The sequence below is a fragment of the Chrysochloris asiatica genome, unplaced genomic scaffold, assembly GCF_000296735.1.
Source record: "Chrysochloris asiatica unplaced genomic scaffold, ChrAsi1.0 scaffold00006, whole genome shotgun sequence".
Taxonomy (NCBI): domain Eukaryota; kingdom Metazoa; phylum Chordata; class Mammalia; order Afrosoricida; family Chrysochloridae; genus Chrysochloris; species Chrysochloris asiatica.
This window is the reverse complement of record NW_006408524.1, coordinates 14,005,710-14,027,856: the sequence shown is the minus strand read 5'-3', so window position 1 is coordinate 14,027,856 and position 22,147 is coordinate 14,005,710. Positions and strand designations below refer to the sequence as shown.

At 44.6% G+C, this 22,147-nt stretch overlaps 1 protein-coding gene and 1 pseudogene across 1 annotated transcript in view; one reads left to right on the top strand and one right to left on the bottom strand.

The window, feature by feature from the left end:
* Positions 1-428: 428 nt before the first annotated feature.
* On the bottom strand, positions 429-941 carry LOC102826800 (annotated as a pseudogene).
* A 13,715-nt stretch (positions 942-14,656) lies between these two features.
* EEPD1 (endonuclease/exonuclease/phosphatase family domain containing 1) overlaps positions 14,657-22,147 on the top strand; it is a 175,397-nt gene continuing 167,906 nt past the window's right edge. Inside the window, exon 1 of the mRNA XM_006832133.1 lies at positions 14,657-15,534. Within this exon, the coding sequence (XP_006832196.1) occupies positions 14,657-15,534 (878 nt within the window). The remainder of the gene's footprint in view (positions 15,535-22,147) is intronic.

Genomic DNA, 22,147 nt, shown 5'->3' with positions numbered 1-22,147 from the left:
TACAGCATCTCATTACATACTTTCAACAACATCCTTGTTAGCGTCCATCAAGTCAGTCCTGATTAATGGCGCCCCACATGTGACAGACTAGAATTAGAGCTGCTCCTCAGAAACCCTGTATCGGATCACTGTGAGTCGGAACTGATGGCACTGAACAATGACAAGGTTTTATTGACTATAATCTTTTCGTAAACATTTCACAAGGTTTTCTTTCATGTAGCCACTGGGTGGGTTAGCAGCTGGTCTTGTATCACCCAGGTTCCTTTCAGCAGCAATGTTAGGTAGGAATTTCGTTTTTTTTGTTGTTGTTAGATAAATTTTATTACATCAAAATTACCACCAATAGGCCTTAGGAATCACTCAGGCCTTGTCTCCATAGCTGGATAGCTTTTATATCTTACTCATCAGCCTGTTGGACAGTTCGTTTTTCAATTGTTTTTAACTGTTGTGGCTTGCTGAATTAAATCAGCTGAATTTGATACAAGTTCAATGTCATTTCCTTCAAGAATTAATTCATCTTTCTGGACTTGAGATACTGAACAAGCAACACCTGCTCTCATCCGAACCCTACGAATGTATTTTTCAACCAAGAAGTTTCGGATTTCAACAAGAGACCTGCTCTCTTGGTTAACAGCGTTGATGGAGAAGTGAGCATACACAGACCTCATCTTGTAATGGAAGCCCAGGCTAACGCCCTTGATCATATTCTGCACGTAACTATAGATGGTGCGGCCCGTAGCCAGTTCCTTTCTGTTTCCCCACCATTTGTCAACGGGAAGCCTCTTCTTTTCCTTTCCCAGGAGGCTGAGCTCCACATTGATGTGGTTGAAGTCCCTCTGCAGGGTTCCCTGGGGGCCCTTCACAATGACGGTGCGACCCTTCAGACTGATGTCAAAGATCTCCGGAATGTCCACAGTCTGATTGCTGAGAATGGTCTTCATTCTCACAGTAGACGCGGCAAAGAAGTGAGATAGGAATTTTTATTCCTAATTTTTATGTTCACATGAATTTGGTATCTTGTCCCTGGGTTATGTCTTAGTTTATTAGGTCTTTCAGCCTAATAGATTAGGTTCAGGATCAGTGCCCAAGAATCTCTGTTGCCTCACCAATTCAAATGTAATCTTTGCAACTTCCGAATTTGTTGGTCTTGTATCCAGTGGTGTGGATCCTCAAAGGTATAGACAGGGAGACCTTAGGAAAATTAAGAATCTTGTGAAGGGTCCTAAGAAACTCCCAAGGGATTTCTACCATGCTAAAAACATGGCATCAGGATTAGAGGAACACTCATTAACAACCTAAAATATGCAGATGACACAACCTTGCTTGCTGAAAACAAAGAGGACTTGAAATACTCATTGTATTGTGAGGTGATTGCACCTCAATGTAAACAGAATGAGAATCCTCACCACTGTACCAACAAATAACATCATGATAAATGGAGAAAAGATTGAAGTTGTCAAAGACTTCATTTTGCTTGGATCCACAATCAATTCTCATGGAAGCAGTAGTCAAAAGATCAAACGAGGTACTGCGCTAGGCAAATCTGCTGCACAAGACCTCTTTTAAGTGTTCCAGAGCAAAGATTTCAGCTTGAGGACCCAGGTGCACCTGCCCCAAACCATGGTATTTTCAATCACCTCATCTTCATGTAAAAATTGTACAATGAATAAGGAAAACTCTAATATTAGAATCGATGCATTTGAATTACTGTGTTGGTGAAAAATATTGACAGAACCAGGGAGTGCCAAAAGAACAAACAAATCTATCTTGGAAGCAGAACAATCAGAATGCTCCTTGAAGCAAAAATGGAGGGACTTTATCTCTTGTACTTTGGACATGTTATCAGAAGGAACCAGTCCCTGGAGAAGGGCATCATGCTTGGTAAAGGGGAGGATCAGTTAAAAAAAAAAAAAGAAAAAGAAAGACCCTCAAAGACACAATTGACACAGTGACAATAACAAAGTGCTCAAACATATAACAGTTGTGTGGATGGTGTAGGGTTATTATGAGAAACACTTAGCAACAAAAAGCTCTCTTATCTCCTCTTCGTCCCTGCGTAGAAGTCCAGGGCCCAGCTGGGGCTCTTTCTAGTAACTCTGACAACTGGACAAGGTCTGTTTCTTGGAACAGTGCAAATGCTGAAAAATTAACTCATTTATGTTCCTTCCTCCTATCTGCCATCACACCTCCTGCTCCTGGGAAACCCTATAGAGGGTTACTATGGGTCGGAATTGACTTGATGGTACTGAATAAAAACAACAACAATCTCCCATAACCAGTCTTATTCCCTCATGGTAACAGAGCACTTGTATCCTGCATAGAAGAGAACATCTCATTTATCCAGGTACATTTGCTGGACTTCTGCTTCTGGCCAAGGTAGAGTAACAGGAACTGGATTTGTCCTCTTTGCCTCGTTACTTAAAAAAAAAAGGACAAAAATAATATATTAAACAATGGTTTTCAAGACATTGGATATAAAGCAGTCAAAGGCAATGATCCTGCAGAGAAGGGAAACAAGTGAGGTGAACCCTATTATTGCCCCAGCTGTCTACCTTTAAAGAGTTTGCAGGTTGTGGCACAAAGAAAGTGAACCCAGAGCCTGGTGGATCCCTAAATTAAAGACACATTGCTGAAAATTCAAGGAAACTAAGGTGGCTGGAGTTCACAGAACAGAGTACTGAAAAAGAGAGTGCTGAATAAAGATTTAAAAACCCCAGAAACCTAAAGAGGGTTTTCTTAGGTATTCAGCTGAGCACTGATTAGTTCATATGTGAGGAAAGTATGTGGTGGTTTTAAAACAAAACAGAGGAAAAAGTCCCAGACCCCAGATAGGACTTGGAATTGTGCCTATTTCTAGCAGCGAGACTAGAACCCCTCATAACTCACAACCACTGGGAAGAGTACTCGGGAGGGTCTTGCCTCAGTAAGACCTAGTTTAAACATTATTCTGTTTTTGCCTAACAAACCTGAAAGGATTAAATTGTTTTGAAGTAACTTAACAGCCCTCTAGACCGAATTCAAGAATACTTGTATTACTGTTAAGTGCCATCGAGTTGGTTCCAACTCATAGAGACTCTGTACAGGGTTTCCAAGGTGTGGCTGGTGAGTTTGAACCACTGATCCTGCGGTTAGGAGTCCAGCACTGATCCTACAGTCCCTAGCATCCAGGTCGATGCTGTTGTTAGGTGTCATCGAGTTGATACCGACTCATAGCTACCCTGTGCACAGCAGAATGGAACACTGCCCGGTCCTGTGCCAACCTCACAATTGTTGCTACATTTGAGCCCATCGCTGCTGCCACTGTGCCAATCCATCTTGTTAGGGGTCTTCCTGTTTTTCTCCGATCCTTCATTTTACCAAACATGATATACTACTCCAGGGACTGGTCCCTCCTGACAATATGTCTGAAGTATGACAGACGAAGTCTGGCCATCTTGGCCTCCAGGAAGCATTCTGGCTGCACTTCTTCCTATACAGATTGGCTTATTCTTTTGGCAGCCCATGATACTTTTAATATTCTCCTCAAACACCGTAACTGAAATGCAACAATTCTTCTATGGTCTTGCTTATTCACTGTCCAACTTTCACATGTATATGAAGTTATTGAAAACATCATGTCTTGGGTCAGGCGCACCTTAGTCCTCAAACTGACATCTTTACTCTTCAATATTTTAAAGAGGTCTTGTGCAGCAGACTTACATAATGCAATACATCGTTTGGTTTCTTAACTGGTGCTTCCATGAGTGCTGATGGTTGATCTGAGCAAAATGAAGTTTTTGACCACTTAAATCTTTTCTTCATTTATATGGATGTTATTTATTGGTCCAGCGGTGAGGATTTCTCTTTTCTTTATGTTGACTAGCAGTCCATATAGTCTACGGTCTTTGATCTTCACAGTAAGTATTTTAAGTCCTCTTCACTTTCAGCAAGCAAGGTTGTATCATATGCATATTGCAAGTTGTTAATGAGTCTTTCTCCAATCCTGATGCCATGGTTTTCTGCATATAATCCAGTTTCTTGGATTATTTGCTCAACGTATAGATTGAATAAGCATGGTAAAAGAATACAATCCTGGTGCACACCTTTCTTAATTTTAAACCATTTTTGTTCTGTTCAAACACCTGCCTCTTGGTCTGTGTACAGGTTCCTTATGAGCACAATTAAGTGTTCCAGAATACTCATTCTCCACAATGCTGTCCATAGCTTGTCATGATCCACACAATTGGAAGCCATGCATAGTCAATGAAGCACAGGTAAACATCTTTCTGGTATTCTCTACCATCAGCCAAGATCCATCTGACATCAGCAATGATATCCCTCGTTCCATGTCCTCTTTTGAATCCAGCTTGAAACTCTGGAAGTTCTCTATCAATGTATGGTTGCAGCTGTTTTAGAATTAGCTTTGGCAAATTTTTGCTTGCATCGGATATTAATGATATTATCTGATAATTTTCACATTCCACTGGGTCACCTCTCTTTGGAATGGGCACAAATATGGATCTCTTCCAGTCAGTTGGCCCAGTAGTTGTCTTGCAAATTTCTTGGCATAGATGACTGAGTACCTCCAGTGCTGCATCAGTTTTTTGAAAGATTTCATTTGTATTCCATAGCCACACCTATAGGGATACAAAAATTCCATCATCTGTTGTCAGGTGTCATTGAGTCAGTTCCAACCCATAGCAACACCACATATAATAAAACAAAACACTACCTGGTTTTGTGCCATCCTTACAATGGTTCCTAAGTTTGGTCCATTGTTGTAGCCACTGTGTCAACCCATCGCATTGAAGATACACCTCTTTTTCGCTTACTCTACCAAGCAAAATATACTTCTCCAGGGACTAGTCCTTCCTGATAACATGTCTAAAGAATATGAAATGAACTCTTGTCATTCTTGCTTCTAAGGAGCATTCTGGTTGTATTTCTTTCCAACACAGATTTGTTTGTTCTTCTGGCAGTTCTCCAACACCATAATTCAAATGCATCAATTCTTCTATGGTCTTCCTTATTCGTTATCCAGCTTTCACATTTGGGGTCTTTTAAAACATTGTCTATGTCTCTAGCTTTTTGAACAAATGGATTATAATGATAACCTTTGCTATTTTTATGTCTCTATCTTACGATTCTAACATGTGTATCAATTCTGGATTGATTTTGATTGCTTGGATTTTCTTCTCATTATAGGTTAAATTTTTCTGTTTCTTTGGATGTCTGGAAATTTCAGAACGCCAGACACTGTGAATTTTACCATGGTAGGTGCTGAATCACAGTGTCTGGCATTCTAAAACTTCCAGACATTCCAAGAAGCAGAAAATTTTAACCTATAATGAGAAGAAAAGCAAACTCATAAAGGATATTCCATAAGACCCAAACCAAACGTCTAGAGATGAAAACTATATTGCTTAGGGTGAAATATATGCTAAATGAGGTTAATGGCAGACGAGACATTACAAATAAAAAGATTTCATAAACTTGAAGATAAAGCAATATGACAGACTTCTTTTTTTTCTGAAGTGCCTCTAGGTGAACTTGAACCAGTTCACAGGTGTTATGGATTGAATTGTGTTTTCCAAAAACTACGTTTTGTAAATCTTAACCTGTCTGATTGTAGTCATAATCCCCTTTGTGAACGGCGTGTCTTTGCTATGTTAACGAGGCATGATTAATGTAGGATGCATCTTGAGTTACTCTCTTTTGAGATAGATTGTCCAACTCACAGTGACCCTGTATAGGGTTTCTGAGGAGTGGCTGGTGAATTTGCACCACTGACCTTACAGTTCAATACATTATCCCACAGCATCAGTGATGAAAACAAGCTAGTGAGCAAGCAGAGATGGGGAAGATTGATGTCAAACCACATGGAAGTCTCCAGGGAACCAGGAAGCAGAAGTCCAAGAGACAAAGGCGTTCCTCTAGAACCTACAGAGAGAGAAAATCTTCTCCTTGAGCCAGTCCTTTCAATTTACACTTCGAACCTTCTAAACTGTGAGAGAAAAAAATCTGTCTGTTAAAACCATCCCCTTGTGGAATTACTGCTATAGCATCCCTACAGAACTAAGACAGCCGGTGAGCATGGGGGCTGTTGGCACCATCCAGGGCTCCTCCCCAACCTACAATTTTATCATTCTTTGGGCAGAGATTTTAGGACTATGGATGAGTGTGGACATTAAAATTGTCATTTCTCAGCTGTTGCTTTGATGTAGAGAAAATGCTGGGTCTCATTTACGGTCAGAATCAACATCCATACTCAGCCACACTGGAGTAACCTGAAGAGCTTGAACACATCCTAGTCCCCACCCCACTCCTAACTCCGGGGAAGTCTGATGCAATTGGTCTGGGGAAGGGCCTGGGCACTGGGAGTTATGCAAGTGATTCTAATGTGCTGCCAAGGTTGAGAGTCGTCACTTGTAAGACACTGCACTTATTCATTTACACCTTCAAGGCTCATTGCCACATCTGAGCACCGTCAGCACCTGGGCATGTATGTATGACTGCAAGTGGAACACCAGTCTCATTTGCCGTGAAAATCAACCAAATGAAATGAAGACAATATAATTCACCTCTTCCTTGATACTGTGGCCTGCTCAGATTCTGTGCTTGAGGTCTATGCTTTCTCTATGGTTTGGAAGGTGATTAGCACAGGTTAGAAGGTAGTGTGGTCACAATGGCCCTCGTGGAGAGTTTCTCCTTCAGACTATCAGAGTGACTAAAAGAAATGGAGTTTCCCTATTAAGTGATTCCACCTTAATTAATATTATATCCAGTGCCTCCTCTTCCTCACCACCATCCAATCACACTTGGGGGGACATGGTTTTAAGGTCTTTGAGGTTATTTCTCCAGGAAGTATTCTATAAGTGAGGCTGTGGGGCCAGGGACTAGCCTCATCATGTTGTTGTTGTTGTTATCAGGTGCTGTTCAATTGGTTCCGACTCATAGCGACTGTATGCACAACAGAATGAAACACTGCCCAGTCCTGCACCATCCTCAAATCATTGTTAAGCTTGAGCCCATTGCTACTGCCACTGTGCCAATCCATCTCATTGGGGGTTTTCCTCTTTTTCGTTGACTCTCCACTTTACCTAGCATGCTAGTTTTCCAATGTTTAAGAGAAATTTGGTTAAAAATGGACAAATGTGGCAAAGTTGAATGAAAAGAGGAAAATCAGAATAGCGCATCATGAGGTTGAATAGGGGAGGGTGTTAATTGGGGAACCAGGATGTTATTGATGCTTCCAAGGGAGTCAAAAGGGGAAGAAGGCAGGACAGGGGAGAGCTTTGTGCCAGTTGTTGTTGCAGCTACTTTAACTCATACCAACTCACGTGCATCAAAGTAGAAGTGCGCTCTGTAGGGTTTTCAATGGGTGAATTTTTGGAAACAGATCTCTAGGCCTTTCTTTCTGTTTTGTTTTGTTTTAAAGCTTTTATTGTGAATTGAGTAATAGTTTACATACAAGAATATCAGTTTTGCACTCACCCTATTGTACTTCATTTCATTGCAATGATTACAATCTCCTCCATGCATCATCATTCAACAGTATTTGCTTCTAATCCCCCAGGGTTTTTGTTGTTGTTGTTTTAAAAAGTTTTTATTGTGAATTGAGTCATAGGTTACATGGGGGAGCATCGGTTTTACACTCATCCGATGGTATTTGTTTCATTGCAATGATTGCAATCCCCTGCATGCTTCATCATTCAACAGTTTGTCATATCCCCTAACTTCATATCAGCTGGACACTTCACTCTCAGCTCTAGCCCTCCGAGGCCATGTCCTTGTCCATGGGTTCAGGAGTCCTCAGGTCTTACTGTACTTCAGGTCGATGGGGGTCTATGTAATTTGGTCAGACTCAGCCCTCCTCTTCATTGCTGCTTTCCCCCCACTTCCTCTCAAAAGTAGACCAACATGGTCGCCAGCAAGCTTACATGCCTCCTTGTGTATTCCCTTTGAGTTTCAGTCTTAGGAGGGGGTTTGTCCTGAAGGCACTTGATTGCTTGTTCTTGTAGTAGCCAATCAGACTGTCCAGGACTTTCTATAGGAGAGCCTTTCCTCCCTCCCCCAAGTCCCAGCCAGCAGTGCCTTGTCCTGGCCCTCTCATTTACGACCTCCCTCCCCACCCCAAGTCATTGCTCCCTACTGTTTGGCTGAAGAACCTTACTACCCAATTCTCAGAAGTGCAAAGTTCAAATACAAAACCCTGATTTGTCACAAACTAGGAATAGTTGCTTCATCCCCTCTCCTGACTCTGGATTATTTTGTGTTAAAGGGAATTTCCCCATAAGATACTCAAAAACATAAGTAATACATCCAACCAAGAAGATGTTACAAACTTTCAAATTCAATAAACAAGAAAAAATAAACTATTATCTGAACAAGTGCAAGTCTGAAACTAACTGGAAGTAAAAGGGAGCTAGATTTCCTAAGTGTTATCATGGTCATCGCATCAGCATTAAAGATTAATGAATAATATTTTCTGTAATAATAATTCCCAGTGGCCTCTGATGGTAAATGTTCTCCATTTCTGTGCTGTAAATAGAGCTATCTTATTTTGTTGGCCCTTTGCCACAATAATCTCCAGCCTGATGCACCCTAAGAAATAAAATGCCAACTAGGAAAGGCATTTAAGAAGAAGAGAAATTACAAAGGCCTTCAATTATCAGCCATGAAATAAAGCAATATATCAGATACATTTGAGTTTTAGAAGAGGAATTTGATGCAAAGAAACCCTGATTAGCAATGCTCAAGTTTCATCCTTGCCTTTGAATCTACATCCTTGGGAGGAGGCCAACTCCACTAAAGGAAGAACCACGAACACTTCTGGGTTCCAGGAAATTGTGGATTGAGGCACTGCTTATACCTGGTATTGGCTTTATTGCGAAGCCATTTAGCAAAACCAAAATAGATGCATGTTTGTATGTACAAATGATTTCATGTCTAGTATCTGACCAGAAGAAGTAGATACTCAGTTTCTACCAGCAGATCGACCTCTTGACAAATAGTGTGACACCGCTACAAGCTTTTAGAGAACTTGTTGAAATGCTCCTGATGGTCGGATTCATGATTGAGTGTCTTTATACTTCCATGATAAAGCATGGAGTCTAAAGAAATGTCCCTTGCGATTCACCATGGTGTCCTTCCATGGTTGTTCTATGCCATCCTCTGCTACGATACCCAATGAGGCAGGGTCTGGTTTAGAAATTTCAATGTATATTATCAATGTCTATGTTTCATCAGTTTGGAAACATGAAGAGTTTACTTCGGTAGAGATAGACAAGTCTATTGTTGAAGTCACACCAAAAGAAGATGTTGCTTCCTGTACTATTTGTCACAGTGATATTTAGGACAGGTTGGTCCACGTACAAGTGTTGGTGCCTGGTAACTGTCAGTAGCCTGGCCAAACAGTATTGACGGGAAATGAAGGCCTGGGGACTGGAGATTGGAGCATAATTCATCTTTCAAATCTTATCTTGACCCTCACTTCCCAGTGATATCTCCTTGTTGTTGAATGCCGAGTCGGTTCCAACCCATAGAGACCCTGTATAGGGTCTCAGAGAAGCAGCTGGTGAGTTTGAACCACGGGTCTTACGGTTCAAACCGACCTTGCATCCAGTGTAGTAGCCCGCAGTGCCACACCAGGACTCCTACTGATATCTCCTAGACAACATTATTTTTAATTCACAGCAATAACCTCTGTTCACCCCCCTCCCACCATGTTTTAAATGCACAGCTCTTACTGATTTAATGTCTGTATTCCTGCTCATCTACAGCTCTGCGAAGAGAGGAATTAGGGATCTTGCTCATCACGGTATCTATAGTGCCTGCATCATGGACTGCAGATATCGAAAATTTAAAACTGCTTTCCCTTCTTACCTTCTACAAGCCATCCCTCTCCATGAATATCTTTTATTTTTGAATTTGCTGATTAGGAAGCAAAAGGCCAATGACCTGAGTCTATCCTGACCTAAGCCCTAGGTTACAGCTATGTGGTCAGGAGCAGTGGACACAAGGGCAGCACTGGATTTTGAAACCATGTGTCCTTTGACACATTCATGTAACTTAGGTGTTCAGTGGAGCCCTAAATATCCCTCAAGAGTCAAATAGGCTCAAGTCCCCATCTCCTGTATAATAGGTCCCTTAGCAAATTTCCCAATCTTGCTATGGATCCTTGAAAGTCAGATACTTCCCTGGGTCACTCCAGATTCTGATATTTCTTTGAGTTGTTCCCGTCTCATTACCCTTAATCGACTTGGAGAGATTCAGCTCTGTTGCCATATTTCCCCTAAGGAGTTCTCTTCTGTTAGCTACTCCAGACTCAACTTCTATTTGGGCTACTCTACTTCCCTTCAAGGATCTCTGGTGGTTTGTGGGTTAATCATTGGATTTCTAACTACAAGGCCAGGAGTTCAAACCCACCAACTGAATGATGAGAATGAGGAGGCTGTTTGCTCCCATAAAGATTTACAGTCTTGGAAACCATAGTAATCCTCTAGGGTCACTGTGAGGTGGAATTGACTCGGTAACTTACCTTGAAATTCCTTCTCTTCACACTGATGCGCCTCCTCTAATCTAGTCCCTAGTTCCAGTATTTCCTAGTTCCTGCTCCTCCTTCCACCATCATTCCCAGGCAATTGCTAGTCCATCTTCTCTCTAAATAGCCTGTATTTTCTACAGTTTAAATAATGGAATGTACTCTTCTTTCAAATGGCTTCTTTCATTCTGTGTGATGACTGAGCTTCCTCCATGATACTGCATATATCAGTGTTGTTGTTGTTAAGTGCCGTCTAGTCGATTCTGATCTATAGCAACCCTGTATAGGGTTTCTGAGGAGCAGCTGATGAGCTTCAACCGCCGACCTTGCAGTTCAAATGGCTTTGCAGTCTGGCGCATTAGCCCACAGAGCCACACCACTATATCTTTATTGCTTGTTATAATATTGCTTGTATGGATATACCCTAATTTGCACAGTCTTTACTGCTTAGCAGTATTCCATTGTATGTTGTTGTTGTGAAGTGCCACTCGGATTCAATGCAACCCTGTATAGGGTTTCTGAGGAGTTGCTGGTGAGTTTGAACCATTGACCTTCTATAACACCAGAAGAGGTCTCCATTCCATTGTATGGATAGACCATAATTTGCATATTCATCCATTGATAGATTGGGGGTGTTTCTAGTTGTCGGCTTTTCCATGTAAAGCTCCTTGGATGGATATATGCTTTCATTTCTTTGGGGTAAATACTTAGGGGTGGAATTGTTGGGTGGTATGTTGTGGAGTTCTGGTGTGGTGCTGTGGGCTAATGCGTCAGATTGCAAAGTCATTTGGACTGCAAAGTCAGTGGTTCAAGCTCACCAGCTGCTCCTTGGAAACCCTATACAGGGCTGCTATGGGTGGGAATCGACTCGACGGCACTTAACAACAATATTGTTGTTAGGCACTGTCAACTCGGTTCTGATTCATAATGACTCTGTACAGGATTTCTGAGGAGCAGCTGGTGGGTTTGAACTGTCCTTCCATAGCCATAAAAACTTATCAAGTGTTTCCTTTACCACAGTAGGACTAAAGGAGGGAATCCACAGCCATCGAGTCAATTGTGACTCATAGTGACCCGATGTAAGGTTTCCAAGGTTGTAAATCTTTTCAAGAGCAGAAAGGGTGGATTCGAACATTGATCTTGAGGTTAGCAGCCCAACATGTAAGCCACTACACCACCAGGGCTCCTTAAAGGAAGAAAGGGGTGGTGTGATATAGCCTAGTGGTAGACAGATGAGTATTGCTACTAAAGAAGGAAAACTTGCCTGAAAACGAAGCCAAAAGCCAGCAAGGCCAAGAGATGAAGGAGTCAGCTGTGTCCCGCTGACATCATCTGAGCCCTTGGATGTAGCCTGGCTAGAGACAAATCTGTTCCTTGACTTTTTCACAGGAGAATCAGGAAATTCCTTTTGTAGTTGTTGTTTAAGATAAGTTGACTTGGGTGACTGTCACTTGCAATCAAGAGGGTCATTGGCACATAGAGGGGGAACAAGCCTCAGAAAGGCAGTATTTTCTGCCTTCTCCGAGTTGCCTTTTTTGCTGACCTAGTCCCTGTAATTTAAAGCAGAAGCAGTCAAATTAGTTTAGGATGAAACCTCAGAGGAGGATACTAAATCAGGATTGAAGTTAGGTAACCTCACATGGCTTGTTTAATCAAATCCTCAGTATATCCACTGTATTGCAACAGGCTCTGTAACCTTAAATTACATTGTCATATAGCACCGTGATCCAAAAACAATGAAGAGTTTTGAGAAGCAGACTCCATTTCAAACTAGCATTTCCTTCTTTTTAATGATTAAATAAGGAAGCACATCCACATAGTGGAATGATGTTCTGGGCTGGGTTGCTTGATCAGCAGTTCGAATCCAACAGCAGCTCCTCAGAGAACAATGAGGCTTTTTGCTCCCGTAAAGGTCTGAACCACCTGCATGGCATACAAGATCCATCTAAACTCATATTGCTAAATGTACACATGAACGACACTGTAAATGGCATGTGTGGGTCCATGTATAAATAGCACGAGTTGCTGGTGGTGTGTGAGAACATCTCTCCAGAGTGCACAACAAAGGAAACTCGCTAGTGGAAGAAACCAGGTCGAAATCAATGAAGTTCAAGTCTCCTCTCGAACGTTCTCAGTTTGACTTTGGTTTGTGCTTGCTCCCTTCCCTAACAAACTTGAGACTGCAGAAGTGAGCGAGGAGGTCCGGACCCACAGGGGGCCTTCCCCACTGGAGAGACTCGGCCCTCGTCCTCGAGCGCCCCCAAACAGGCTAGACGCGCGCGTCCTCCGATGCACCTCTCTCTCCTGCAAGGCTCTGCCCGCCGAAAAGCAGCCCGGCAGCTCTCACCCTGGAAGATGCTGAACAGCCTCTATCCAGTGCAACCTTCGCTGGGTGGGCGCGCAGGGTCGCCGGCCGCAATGCGGGCTCGAAAGGGAGACCTGAGGACCAGCTTCTCAATACCTGCGTCTGTCCCCGCGCCGTCGGCCTGCTTCTACGGTCCCTAGCTCCGCCTCTACATTCTCGCCCCCGTCCCGCCTTTGCCCCAGTACTCTCTGGCCCAGTTCCCGATGCTCCAGCCCCAGGTCCAGGGCCTGCCCCGACTGCCAAGCGCTGGAGCCCAATCTCCATATAACCCGATGTCTAGTTCGCTCAGGCCTCACCCCAGCGCTCTGGGATTCCGCTCTCCACCTCTAAGCTCTCGGCCCCGCACCCGCACCCGCACCCCACAACCCCGTCTCTCGCTGTCCCAGTCCTCTCCTCGCCCCCGTGCTCCCTGGCCCGGCCCCGCGCTCCCGGGTTCCAATCTGCACAGCCCGTCCCCCGCCCCGCCCCTTGCGATTCATGCCCCGCCTCTCACACTCTGGACCCGCCCCGCCTCCGCTCCCTGGGGTTCCGCTCTCCCCGCCCCCACGTGCCCCCAGGAGCCCGGGGGAGGGGTTGCGGGGCGGGAGGAGGTGTGGCCGCGGCGCCGGCGGAGGCGCGGGTGGCACCGCCAGGACTTCGGTTTGACACCGACTGCGAGCGGGAGCGGTGGCGCTGCTGCTGGTGACTGGACAGGGCTCTGCCGGAGCCGGCATCTGAGTTGCGCGCAGGACTTTTTGCCTGGATAAACGCAACTGCAGCGACGCCGCGAGTCTTGGTACAGCCGAGGCGTCGGGATTTTGCCTCTGTTGTCGCCGCCTCCGGGCAGCCGGGCAGCTCCTGCGGGCTCTAGGAGAACGAAGCTGAGAGTTTCTCTCGTGGGAGCGAGGCTCCCGGCCACTGACCTCCACCCGGGTGGTGTCAGAGCTGAAGGCAGGGACCCGGACTGTCCCGGGCTGGGCTCGGGCTTCGGCGGCGCCGCAGGTGGACGAGGGACTGACGCCCAGGAAGCGCGGCTGAGAGGTGGGTGCGGGTGCCGGAGGACGATCGGTCGGTCGGTCTAGGGTCGATAAACCCTTTCTTAGCGCGCACATCAGGGAGGACGGAGCTCACAAATTGCAGGTGGCATTGAGTCTCTGGCGCGGAGGTGGGGGTGCGCCCTCCTTTTAACTGAGACCGGGTTGGGACCAGTGTAGGGGCGAGATGGCACGATCCCTGCCAGAGTAGATAGGGGGATCGTAGAGACGTTGGGCTATTGAATGATAGGTCTCTTTCCAACAGAATGGCTTCTTAACCTTTTTGGACTCCAGTGCGATGAAACCAGGACCTCTCCTGAGAATTCACATGGCCAGCCTCTGTGTGTGCATTTTCAGGTGTTCAGGGACAGCCACCAGCTCGGGAATCCTGGTTGAGAACTCCCCCTCTAGATTGTTTTTGTTAAGTACCTACGAGTCGGCTGGTGAGTTTGAACTGCTGACCTTGCAGTTCAAACTGACCTTTCGATTGGGTGCTCATCCTACGGAGTCCCCAGCTCTAGATAGAGAGTGCTAATGCAAATTGATTAACTAATTGAGTCGATCTGTGTGCTTATTGATTGCAGGTTGCCAAGTCAAAGGTACTTTTTGACATTGGGCATGAAAGATTTGGTCTTTGACGTTGGTAGCTGCTTTAGCCTCTGAATCCTGAATCTTCCATTCTTCTTTTAAGTGAGCTCCCTGGCCAGAAAGTTCTGTGGAGGTGAGGCCTTCCTTGGCCCCTGCTCCTGGCCTGCCATGGGGAGCACCCTGGGCTGCCACCGCTCCATCCCCAGGGACCCCTCAGACCTGTCTCATAACCGCAAGTTCAGTGCAGCCTGCAACTTCAGCAACATCCTGGTGAACCAGGAGCGGCTCAACATCAACACAGCCACCGAGGAGGAGCTGATGACCTTGCCAGGCGTGACACGTGTTGTGGCCCGCAGCATTGTGGAGTACCGAGAGTATATCGGAGGCTTCAAGAAGGTAGAGGACTTAGCCCTGGTCAGCGGTGTGGGTGCCACCAAGCTCGAGCAGGTCAAGTTTGAGATCTGTGTGAGCAGCAAGGGCAGCTCTGCCCAGCATTCTCCCAGCTCCCTGCGGCGGGACCTGGTAACTGAGCAGCAACCTTACCACCTAGCCACCACGGTGCCCCTCACCCCACGTGTCAATATCAACACAGCCACCCCAGCTCAGCTTATGAGTGTGCGAGGCCTCACTGAGAAGATGGCCCTCAGCATCGTGGACTACCGCCGGGATCACGGGCCCTTTCGCAGCGTGGAGGACCTAGTGAGGATGAACGGTATCAATGCCTCCTTCCTGGACAAGATTCGGCACCAGGTGTTTGCCGAGAGGTCCAGGCCCCCCTCCACCCACACCAATGGGGGCCTGACCTTTACAGCCAAGCCCCACCCCAGCCCCACCTCACTGAGCCTACAGAGTGAAGACCTTGACCTGCCGCCAGGGGGCCCCACCCAGATCATCTCCACTCGGCCCTCAGTGGAAGTCTTTGGAGGTACAAGGGATGGGCGGCCTGTGCTGAGACTCGCCACCTGGAACTTGCAAGGCTGCTCCGTGGAGAAGGCCAACAACCCAGGGGTACGAGAGGTGGTATGCATGACACTCCTGGAAAACAGGTAAGCACAAGGGTCACCAAGGTTTTGAGTGTGAAGGCAGCCCTGGCACTGCTTGATTTTATCTAGGGATGTATTTGAGTGGAATTTTGGGGATAGAGGGGTGGGCAAGAATATTTCATCAGTGTTCTTGAGGTTCCTGACAATAATGTCACCTGAGACTGGGGGTCGCCTTCTGTTGCAGAGCTTTCAGAATATAGCTGTCTGGGCTTATGACCCATGACTTGAATGGAATATATCTGAGATGAATTCATCATTTTGGTGCAAATTGTTAATGCGCTGGGCTGTTAACTGAAAGGTTGGAGGTTCAAGTCCACCATGAGATGCCTCGGAAGAAAGACCTGGTGATCTTCTGAAAAAATAACCATTAAAAACCCTGTGGAGCACAGTTCTACTCTGACACCCATGGGGTCACCATGAGTTGAAGTCGGCTCAATGGCAATTGGTTTTTCTGTGTCAGTGTTTCTGCTTTGTTGAATGTTATTTGACTTACAATACCTCACTGGACACTCTGAGTCTGGGGAACTCTTAGAGTTTGTATATGGAAGGGAAAACGTATTTGCTCCATCAGATATGCATATCTGTGTTCACGAAACCGTCTTGAAGACCAGGTATTTGCTGACACATGCACTGTTTATATTTACCAAAATACTATGAACGAATCACTCTTCAGCCTTTTTCCTTCTTTCACCTGAGATTGATTTTAAGTCCCACAATTGCTACCCAAAATCTGTGTGACCGCTCCTGTCCCACTGCCAGGAAAGGCCAAGCTGACGTGTGTGTGTGTGTGTGTGTGTGTGTGTGCATTGCTAGCTTTCCCTATTTGAATCCAAGGAGCAGAGAATCACAGGATGGGCTGTCATCACAGTGTGGTCGTTATTCACACACAGTTCTCCGTAGGAACTTCCGCTAACCCCCTGTAGAACAGAACAATATCATTGTAGCAGTAACTCTGCTGTGGGTCAGATAGTATACTGTAAACTTTAATGTAATCAGCTTTTGGAAGGAAAGAACTATTTTAACGGTCCCCTCCAGTCCAGGAATTCTTGGATCCTGGTCTTGATTTTGCCCTGACCCTCACCAGAGGGACACTACGCTGTCGTTCGTTACTTGGTGTTTTGCTTAGCCCTGTGTTGTTGGGGAGGCTGGTAGGGTGGCAGTTTGGTAACATGGTGGGGAATCACTGTGCTTTGTGACAAGACCCCATGATAAATTAGCTAGGAGAAAAGCAGGTCAGAACGTTTCCATGGCATGTTCTTGTCGCTGAGAGAAAGGGGACATACACTGGGCCAGAGGAGCATTTGAACACTCTTCTTGCGTAACTGTGTCCTCTGTTTTGCATCCTAACTCCCTCCTGCAAAATCATCTTGTATGCCAGTGGAGCTAGACTCAGGAACAGCTTGGTAATGGTTCTTTTCCATCCATGGCAGTTTGGGAGTATGAATGGAACAAGGGGAGCGGAAGGAAATTCTGTTTAATTCCTTTTGGGAGTTTTAAGACTTGATTTCGGGATAGAGGTGGAGTAGCATAAAGGCATGATGGAATCCGGACCTGAAGTTGCCCCAGTGGAGTGTGGTCCCTGCCTGCACCAGCAGCTGCTGATCAGAAACTCTGAGTTTCTGTATTAACATGTCTTCCAGGTGATTTGGGGTTGCTGGGTGGTACAGACTGCCTACTGAAAGGTTGGAGGTTCAGTAAATCCAGTAAAAGGTGCCTTGGAAGAAAGACCTGGCTATCTTCTTCTGAGAAAAATCAACCATTGGAAATCCTATGGAGCACAGTTCTACTCTGATCCATCTGGAGCCATGAGTTGGGAATGACTTGATTGCAACTATTTTCTTCTGGGTGTTTCTGATGTATACTTGTCCATTGGACTTTCTCTATGAAACCTCTTTTCTCTGTTTTGGCTTTTCTGACAAGGCCAGTGAATTCATAGCGATTTTCCAGGTATCTTTTTTTTTCCCCTTTCACTGTTCTAATTATCACTATACTCATGCAACCCCATGATGTTTTTTCTGGTCAGGATTTGAGGGTCTTGTTCATCTTCTAGGATGTATGAATGTGAAAGGTAGAGAGTGGGAGAGTACATAAAAGATAACCTGCCGAGAGTTTCTCCTGTCTGCAGCCTGTGGATTGGGCAGTTGGGTCACCAAGGAGGACCCTTCAGGACTGTATCCCACTTGGAATTATTAGGGTTTGTCCCATTTTTACCCCTTTGAATTCCCTAGAGGGATGATGATTGGTAGAAGACACCCAACCGCTATCTTCAGACAAGGTGTTGGAAGCACTTACCCAGACTTTAAAGGGTGTAGAAGGGAGTGCCTCTAAGTACCTGGGAAGGTGACCTGTAGCCCCTGCCACATTTCTCACACCTGGGTGACACCTGTTGTCCTGTGGGTTGGTGGTTCCTATTACCTGTTCACAATGTATTTAGTGTTCTGGACACTCCTAGCATATTGTTAGAGTCTGGTAAACATAAAATAATAGGCTTAGGGCTTAATCCCCTGCAGAGCTTGTGGAGGGAGGCATGCACACAGGTGGGTGTTTGTGTTGCTGTCCTAGGGCACCCAAAGAGAGCAGGCTGTGATGGAATGCATCTCAAATCCTTAAAGGCAGCATTAACTATTCTCCGAAAGCTGTATGTGCATGCTGACTCAAAAACATCTTTTGCATAGCAATTCTCTTTATTAGTAAGAGGAAATACATTCAGTTTGAGCAAGAGTGGATGCAGGTCTTCTTTGCACATATATGTACACGTGTGCTACTAGGGTACTCTGACTTTGGGATGTGCCTTTATATCTTCCAGCAGCTTTCACATCCATTTGATTGTCCTAGTAACTCTGGGGACTAGATAATGCCTACTTTTATTAATGAATCTCCATCTACAGGTGAGGAAATGAATGCCAAAGACGTTAAATGACTTGTTCTCTCACATGGCTTGTTAGTGACTCAGCTGGGAGTAGGGCCCACCTTCTGACTTTGGATCCTTACTCTTGCACCTTTCTATATTTGGTAAGCACACCACCTTATTCTGCCTCTTGTTCAGGCGTCCCATGTTTTGCCTAATCAAGGGCATTGCCAAAATGTGTGCCAGGCATATTTTCTTAAATGAAATCCCATTCTAAAGAAACCTTTGGGCCATTTTACAAAGGGAATAGCTGCCTCTTAGCTTTCCTTTCTTTGAGTTTGCTGCAGTAGGCATGTTTTCTTCGACTGGAAAGTGCCTGGATGGTGTGGGAGACAGAGCCTGCTCTTGCTCTGAGATGCTGCTGCCTTGGTGGAGGAGCATGAATGAGCTCTAAGAAACTGATTGCGGTGCAGCCTGAGGTAGGATTTACACAGCTAGGCCACCAACCACACAATCACTTGGAACCAGCCCAATAGCAGAGAACTGATAGATTTCCTCACATTCCTTTGCCAAATCTCAGTTTTAGGTAATATGTTTCCTTGTTTGGTGTTTATGAAGCAAGGAGGAATGCTTCTGCTGAATTTCCTTGTAAAATTTGGTGACAGCCTACATATGGAATGAAGTTGTTTTATGCCTGTTCCCTCTCTCCCCTGACGAATTGTTCTATTAAAAAGTTCTTTGCTTACTGAAAGTATAAACCATGGGGGAACTGACAGATAATCTCTCAAAGAAATGAGATTTAAAATTTCAGTTGCTCATTTTTCCCAGGACCTATATCAGAAGGAAACTTGAATGTCAAAATCTTTAACCTTACAATGATGTAGATTTCTTTTCTTGTCACTTGTCTGCACTTTCAAAGCACAAAATGGATTGGGGTCTGGCAATATACACTGATTTTGAATAAAGAGAATTTAGTATATTAGACTTGAAGAGTAGGCTCAATATAAACGTAGCTCATCATTACAGACATAGGCAAATAAACATTTTCATTCATTGAAAAATATGTATTGAATGCTTGATGTGTATATCATAAGCCAAATTTAGGAATCAGCTTGGCCATAAAAGATAAAAGTAAATGTGAGTCACTTTGAATGGTTCAGAATCAAAACAATGGTAAACTCAAATTGTTGGGGTAAGTCACCGAGCATGATTGGTTGGATTTCCCCCTTATGAATAACAGGCTCATTCTGAGGGATTGAAGGAAGTCAGGGTGGGTGGATGATGCCAGACATAATATCTGAGAACAAAATGCCCAGCAATGTTCTTAAAGAAGAAACTGCGGGATCTATTTTGACAGCTGTAGACACTGAGGCTCAGAGAAATTAAGTGGTATCCGTGTGGCCTTCAGAAATATAAATGTGAGAGTCAAGATTTGAAGCCAGGCAGTTCTGTTTGACTTCCAAGTGGGGAGGAGAATGTCTTTCCCCAAAGTGTCCCCAGATCCGGGTACCACCCACAGTCCCCTCACTGTCTGGAGTCATAAGCTGGCCAGGTATCAGTGGCTTGGGAAAGGTAGGGTTCCACCCCTGGCACAGTGTCAGACCTCCGAGGCTCCTGGACTCTTCCTGCTATTGTTTTCCTGAAGGTCAGGGCTTGGGGCCAGAGGTGGAGTAGACCCAGAGGGTGTCAGAGCCCCTCCACCCGCCCTTCAAGTGGTGAGTCCATGACCTTGGGACCAGCTCCAAGATGGAGTTCCGGTTTCCTGACTAGGAGCGCTGGGCCATTTCCAGAGAGAAAGGTGGGTGGTGATAGAACTGCTGAGGTTAATGATAGACAACAACGTGGATGAAGGGAGGTCCTTGTGTGGGAATGACTTGGGGTGTATTTCCCCAAAGGGAAAGGTGTGACTTTTGGTTTTCAAGAAAGCTGGGCCTGTTTGGATCTGATATCAAGATTTCTGGGGTGTTTAATAGTATTTATTTTCTAAGGGGTTCCTCATTTTATTATTTATTCATTCATTCAACAGGTACGCACACACATATATACACATGAGGGGGCTTCAAAAAGCTTGTGGGAAAATGGAATTGAAAGATAATGGAATTTTCCCATAAACTTTTTGAAGCCCATATATATATGGAACTCTGGTAACATAGTGGTTATAAGTCGAGCTGCCAACCTCAAGGTCAGCAGTTTGAAACTACCAGCTGTTCCATGGGAGAAAGATAAGGCTTTCTGCTCCTGTAAAGATTTATAGCCTTAGACATTTTCATTCAGTGTCACTATGAGTTGGAACGGACTCCACAGCACATAACAACAACAACAACAATATATATATCCTGGTGTGGTGCTGTAGGATAAGCACTGGACTGATGAAGGCAAGGTTAGTAGTTCAAACCCACCAACTGTCATCAGAAACCATATATAGAGTCGCTATGAGTGGAATCAACTCGACAGCACTCAACAACATATATGTATATATGTGAATATATGTATGTGTGTGTAAGTAGTCCAGTGCTTATTCTACATTACCACACCAGGACTCCTTATATATATATGTATTCCCTATGAGTTGGAACTGCCTCGATGGCACTAATCAACAATTCTATCTGTCTCTCTATCTGACGATCTATCTTGTTTTGGTTTGTTTTTAAATTGACTTGGGGTTTATTTTTGACTTTCAAGAAAGATGGGCCTGTTTTGGATCTGATAGAAAGATCTGGTGTTTAATAGTATATATATATAGGAGCTCTGGTAGTGTAGTGGTTATGAATCGGGCTGCAAACAGCAACATCAGCAGTTAGAAACTACCAGCTGTTCCTCAAGAGAAAGATGAGGCTTCCTGCTCCCTTAAAGATTTACAGCCTTGGAAACCCTGTACAGGGTCGCTATGAGTCGGAACCGACTCCATGGCACATAACAACAACAACAACAACATACATATATGTATTTAAAATAGTAACAAAGGAGCTCTGGTAGCACAGTGGCTATGAATCGGGCTGCGAACTGCAAGGTCAGGAGTTTGAAACTACCAGTCGTCCCATGGTAGAAAGATGAGGCTTTCTGCTCCCATAAAGATTTACAGCCTTGGAAACCCTGTACAGGGCTGCTATGAGTTGGAACCGACTCCATGACACACTACCACCCCCATATATAAAAGGAATCCCAGTGTTGTACTGTAGGCTAAGTACTGGACTGCTAAACATAAGGTTGGTGGTTCAAACCCACCAGTCACTCCTCAGAAACCCTATAAAGGGTTGCTATGAGTCAGACTTGACTCTAAGACACTTAACAAAAGCAGCAACAACAACTATCTATACATATATGTGCATACACACACACACACACACACACACACATATATATAATATATATATAGTGCTGTAGGATAAGTACTGGATTACTAACTGCAAAGTTGGTAGTTGGAAACCCTGTACAGGGTTGCTATCAGCTATCAGTCGGAACTGATTTGCAGGCACACACAACACACACACACACATATACGTATATATATATATGTGTGTGTGTGTGTGTGTGTATATATATATATATATAGTTGTTAAGTGCCATCAAGTTGGGTCCGACCCATTGCAACCCTGTATAGGGTTTCCAAGGAGCAGTTGATGCACTTGAATTGCTGACCTTGTGGTCCAAACTGATTTTGCAGTTCAAATAAACTTTGCAGTACAGCGCAGGACTCCATATATATGTGTATACGTGTACATATATATGTGTGTGTGTGTGTGTGCATATATATATGTGTGTGTGTGT